Below are 6,000 nucleotides of genomic sequence, written 5' to 3'. Positions count from 1 at the left end.
CCCCGGCGGCCCCCCGCGGGCTGCAGCAAAACCGGGGCGCTCGCGGGCGGGGCGGGGCGGGGCGGGCGGCGGCCGCGGATCCGGCAGCTACCGCGCCGCTCGGTGGCCTGCGATTGGCCGCGACGCGGGCGGGAGGCGGCGGGGGCGGGGGCGGGGCGGCGGCGGCGGCGAGCGGAGCGGCCGCGCACCGGGCGGCGGGAGCGGCGGCGGCGAGTTGGGGCGCGGGGGGCGCTCGCGGAGGCCGAGCGCAGTGCGCGGGCGGCGGCGGGGCGGGGCGCGCGGGGAGCGGCGCGGGGCGAGGACCGCGGGCGGGCGCCGGCGCGCAGGCAGCAGGTTCGGCCGCGGCGGCAGCTTCGCGGGACGGATCCCCGGCGGCAGCGGTGACGCCGGCGCCCGGCTTCCCCTCCGCGCGGTGCGCCATCCGCCCCCCGCTCGCCGGGCACCGGGGAGGAGAGGGCCGCGGGGCGGCGGCGGCGGGACTGCCGCCGTGGTGGGTGCCGCGCGCGAGGCACCGAGCGCCCTCCCCGCGGCGCTGTCCCCGGCGTCTTTGTCGTGGCGAGCGGCCCAGAAGCGGGGACCGGAGGCGACAAACAAAACAAAAACACGAGCCCGAGACCGCGCTGCGGAGCCGCTGCTCCACTTCCCCCTCCGCATCCTCCGCGGCGCGGTGCCCGCCGCCTGCATCCCTCCGGCGGCCGCTGCGCTCGGCCCGGCTGAGCCGCCCGCTGCCCCCTCGGCCGCCGCGCACCCCCTCGCGCCGCCCCCCGGCCCCCGCCCGCCCGCGCCCCCGCCCCCGCCCCGCCCCCGCCCCGGTCCCGGGGTCTGTTTTATGACTCCTGGTGCGAGTCCCGCGGACTGCGCGGCCCGCTATTTGTCACCAGCTCGCTCTCCATTGGCGGGGAGCGCGGCGCGCAGGGGGTGGGGTGGGAGGAGAGGGAAGGGGTGGCCACTGCCTGGAGCCTTCTCTCCGCCGCCGCCGGTGCTGCCGCCGCCGCCGCCGCCTCCGGCTCCTCGCTCGGCCCCTCTCCGCCTCCATGTGCCGGATCGTGGGAGCGCCGCGGACCCTGCTGCCGCTGCTGGCGGCCCTGCTCCAGGTACGGGCGGGCCTGCGGGCGGGCGGGGCGGGCGGCCCGGTCCTTTGTTCCCCGCGCCGCTGCGGGCCGGCTGCGCACCCGGGAGGAAGGTGCGGCCCCGCGCGGCCGGGAGCGGCGCGGACCCGAGGCTCCGGCGGGTGCGGGTGCGGGTGCGGGGTCGGGGCGGCCGGTCCCTGCGCCTCTCCCGGCGCGTCCCGGAGAGGCGATCGCGGGCCCCCTTCGCGGCTCCTTCGGGGCTGCGCGCGCTCGCGGGGTCTGCCCCGGCGGCGGGAGGGCGAGGGAAGGTGGCCCTCGGATTCCGCAGCTTTCTGGCCCCTCGGATTCCACTTGCCCCCTTCGCTGCGTGTTTGCTTCTGCCGGGATGGGTCTCGAGTTTGCAGGAGCCGTGCTCGCTCGGGTGTCTGAGTTACGGGACTTGCCTCCACCCACCGCACCCTGGCCCCGCGCCTCGGGTGCCCGCGGGCGCCGCTGCCCTATTGTCTTCGCCCGCCCGGAGTCGCCTCCCCATCGGCTGCTCTCGGCCCACCATGTGCTGTGGGTCCCCCCGGGAGGAGCAGCCGCGCCTCTTGGCCTCCGGGAGTCCGTGCGGCTCAGCGCCTGGGAACCTCGCCCGGCCCGCGCCCCTGTCCCGCCTTCGGGGCAAGTCCCGTTACTCGGCGAGGATTCCCTCCCGGGCCCGCGCCCCTGCCCCGCGTGCGCCCCGGGGGCGCCTTCGCCGGCGCCTGGCACTTTGCGCCCCGGGAGGTGCCCGCCGGCCTTCCTGGGAGTCGGCAGAGGAGGGCTCTCCGCCGCGGGAGGCACCTGCTCCGGGGCCAGCCCGGCCGCCCGCCCAACTTCCCCGCCGCGTCCGCTGGAGGGTGCCCGGGCCACCGGCCGGCCGTCCCGGGAGCAGACGCCGCGCGCCGCCGCGACCCCTGCGCTTGGTGGGGGCCGGGCGGGGTCCGAGCCCGTCCCCGCGCGCGGTGCGTTTCTGGACCGGCTGCTGCGGAGGCTCGGGTCGGCCCTCCCTGCGGTCGAGGGTGTCGGGGGATCCGCCAGAGGGACCCAGAGCCCCGCCCGCTGCAGGGGGGCCGCCGGTGGCCGCCGAAAAGTGCCGCGCGGCTCGGGAGTGTGGCTTTGTCGGGGCGGCCGGGCCGGGAAGGAGGGTGAGGATCACCCCCTCGTGGTTTTCACGGGTCGGGGCCGGCTCGCTGCGGCCCGGGGAGGGGGCTGCGGGCGCCGGGCAGGACGGGCCGACGCCCGGGCCCTCGCGCTTCCTCCCACCGCCCCCTGGAGGGGTGCGGGCCGCGGCCGCCGAGCCCTGTCCATGGTGCGCGCACAGCGGCTGGGCCTGCAGGGCCGCGCGGTCCCCCCCCCCCCCCATCTTCTCTCCCACCGGCGGGCTGGCTCCCCCTCCCATGGTCTCTGACCGCCCGGGTCCCATCTTTCTTTTCTCCTTGGGTTTCTGCTTTTGTTCTTTGCTCTCTCTCTCTCTCTCTCTCTCTCTCTCTCTCTCTCTCTCTCTCTCCCCCCCTCTCCCCCCCTCCCCTCCCCCCACTGGCCTCTCTCCGGACCTGGGGTTTCAGGACTGTTCGCTGGACATTTTTAGCCTCTGCCGTTTTGGGGAGTGGATGGGATCTCTTTTAACTGGGGGAGGAGGCCTGCCAGTCACTTGCTAACAAAAGTGCCTCCTGTTGTAAAGCCGCCCTTTATCCTCAGGCACACACCCTGCCTCTCTCACCTCCCGTCCCTTCGCTGCCGCTTTTTTCTTTAAAACAGGGTTCATTAAAGAGGTTAGGCCGAAGGGGAAGGAGGAAGAAAGTGCCACCTCAAGTGTTTGAAGTGAAGGGGAAGGCAGGGTAAACTCATGAATCCCGGGCACATCAGATATTTTCTCTCTTTGTTATTTAACAAAGGAGACGCCGCAGATCAAAAAAATCTTATTTCTAGAAGTATTATTTTTGACCATAATATATCCTCAGAGTGTGAGCCAGCAGTAGGTGGTACATGCTCCTAACTTTCTGGTCGGAAAGTAAGTTTTAATTGAATGCCCTGCAGCGAAGTCAGGGCTGGAGGAGAAGGTCCCTGGCCACTGATCCCAGGGGACTGGGCTGGGACCCCTACAGTTTCACCTCCTCTTTTGGTCACTAAACCTTGAAGTCAGGTGTGACTTTTGCAGGTCATCTCCCTTTTTCCTTGAGTATTTTTTAAAAGTCCTGTTTATAAATGTCAGGTATTATGCTGATCTTTTCAGTTTTTTAGACCGAGTTGTGTTGGCCTGTCTGAGCCTCCAGGGAACGGGGAATTACAACTTTGTCATCAAGTTGGTTGGCGGCCTGGCCTTGTAATTCGTGGGTGCAGGTCCAGCCCTGGCAGGGAGTGATTTGCAAGGTCATGGCGAGGGGAAGCGGGCAGTCCCTGCGACATGAGTTTTAGGGTTGTGTGCGCCATGTGGGCTGTACCACTGAGATTAGGCAGGACTTTGTGCTGATGGCCCGCTTTACACCCCAGAAGAGCAGAGATCGGTCTGCAAGGTGAAATGGCCTCTCTCTGCAGTCAGCTGCTATTCAGTCTTTTTTTTTTTCCAGGCCAGACTAAGGAGCCAAGAGTTTTAGAAAAGAGAATGAGTCGGTCATTAGTGTAGATCTAGAGCAACCTTATTTTTTCAGAACAGTTAAATAAGAATAATTGAATATTCAGAAAGGACTTTATACCTTTAATTTTTAACGGAAGTGTACCTTTTTTATTCTGAACACTTTTTTTTTCACTTTGAGATGTTTTTTGGGAGTTTTGTTGTTCTGTTACCTAGATTTACGTATTTAAAATTTCTCTCTTTTTGACTTTAACTTGAGGTATTAGTATGTCCGTTATATTAAAAAAAAAAAAAAGTAAAATTTGAGCATTAGACTTCACTTACCAAAGCTTTTTTAAAAAATACAAGTGACTTTCAAATCCATGAACAGATTTATCATCAGGGGGAACAATCAATTTTACTTTCACTACCTACCAAGCAGTTGTTAGATTAGAAACCTGTTTTGTTTTTCTAGTTCACATTTTAATGGCATAGCTCTGCTGTTCTAATCTAAATAACTTGTACGTGTTCCGATGCATCAAGGACATCACCTTGACGTCCATAGATATTCTAGAATCATAGTCTTATCACATGGGTCCGGCCTTCAGCCCTGGATGAGGACATATGAAAAGGGATGCGTTAACCGTGTGTGATTTTCATGGACTTAGGTAGAGACTTTGAAGAGATTAATATTCAACACATGAATCGTATATAAATTTTTTTTTTTTAGTATTTGGAAAATCTAGAATGCAGTCATCATTTGAAGTATAAAATATGTATGTGTTCGTGTTTGTTTGATTTTCATGTGTCTTTGTTACAGGTTCTCGAGAAGGTAAGGAGAATAGTTGGTGTTCACAGTTTATTCTGCTTATTAGACATAGTTATGCATATCTTTGCACTTTTCTTATCTTGTGTCCTGTGGTTATCACTCCTAGATAGTGCATTGCAGACTGACTAGGTGTGATTTGGGACATAATAATTTGTGTACCCTAAGATATTTTTATAGGTATATTTAAAATATAATGTAAAGTTTATATTAAAAATTTGTTAGGCCTCAATTGCAAATTCAGAATTTATTTACAGAGTGTACTCTGACTTCCGTTCCTGTTCTAAAGTCTGCTGTGACCTTCTGAACATGGGACTGAGGCTGTAAGAGGAAGTTTTTTTTAGGTGGTTCGCACTTTTTTCCATGGAGGGACCGAAGTCTTCCTGGAACAGGTTACTTTGGTGACAGTGTGTTGCACCAAACTGTCCGTAATATCCTTTTTCATTAAAAATCTTCAATTCTTAAGTCTGTTGTGCCTCATTAAGCTTTAGGGTTATTAATCAGGAAATGTCAAGATTAAAGCAACAGTTAATCTTGCTTTAAAATGCCTTTTATTTTTATTTTTATTTTTTTATTTTTTATTTTTTTAAAATATATTTTATTGATTTTTTACAGAGAGGAAGGGAGAGAGATAGAGAGTTAGAAACATCGATGAGAGAGAAACATCGATCAGCTGCCTCCTGCACATCTCCTACTGGGGATATGCCCGCAACCCAGGTACGTGCCCTTGACCGGAATCGAACCTGGGACCTTTCAGTCCGCAGGCCGACGCTCTATCCACTGAGCCAAACCGGTTTCGGCTAAAATGCCTTTTAAAAAATTCTTAGTAACTCATATCCCCATCCTGTTTTCCAAGGGATAGTATCCAGTTAGAAGAGTGATTTAAAAAAAAAAAAAATCAGAGCTGTTATTTAAGAAATGAAGTGTCTGTGCATAAACTTTCATTTTGCCCAAGTTAACATTATTCAGATTTGTTATGTTGGCTCAAATACAAAAAGTAATCAAGTTTAAGCATTGCACAGACTTGTGGCGAATTCTGTCAACTATTTAAAAAATGTGATAGATTTAGAATTTGGATCTGCCTTTAATATGATAGAACCTTCTAGAACCTAAGTACTTTCAAGTTAGGTTAAGAACTATAATTGAAACACAATTTGTACCAACAAACCATTATGCCTTACATTTCTGTTTTTTTTCCTACTAAAACTTATATTTGTCTTATTTTTTTCAGCAAATTATGTCAGTGAATTTGAGTAGATACTAATCTTTGTGTATTTTACTAACTGTAGATAAATTTTAATTAAACAACTCTATTCATGCCTGGCAGATAACTGTTTTATTAAGAGCTATATCTTCTACATATGTAAAGTGATGGGTTTAAAGTAGGTGGAGGAAGGTGAATGTAGGAGCTAAATGGAATTTGGAAAGAATTGGACATACAGATTATGATTTATGTTATAATGCAATTTTTAAAAGAAAATTGAGGTTACGCGTAAATACTGCTGAGTTTTCATTTCTTGTTACTCTTT

The 6,000-nt window shown here is 56.0% G+C and overlaps 1 protein-coding gene across 1 annotated transcript in view; it reads left to right on the top strand.

Moving 5' to 3' along the window:
• Positions 1-902: 902 nt before the first annotated feature.
• CDH2 (cadherin 2) overlaps positions 903-6,000 on the top strand; it is a 192,688-nt gene continuing 187,590 nt past the window's right edge. Inside the window, exon 1 of the mRNA XM_036322734.1 lies at positions 903-1,094. Within this exon, the coding sequence (XP_036178627.1) occupies positions 1,035-1,094 (60 nt within the window). The 5' untranslated portion in view covers positions 903-1,034. The remainder of the gene's footprint in view (positions 1,095-6,000) is intronic.

Source organism: Myotis myotis, unplaced genomic scaffold (assembly GCF_014108235.1).
Source record: "Myotis myotis isolate mMyoMyo1 unplaced genomic scaffold, mMyoMyo1.p scaffold_m19_p_9, whole genome shotgun sequence".
NCBI lineage: Eukaryota > Metazoa > Chordata > Mammalia > Chiroptera > Vespertilionidae > Myotis > Myotis myotis.
Note: the sequence above shows the minus strand (reverse complement) of the source record. Positions and strands in the feature narration are given on the sequence as shown.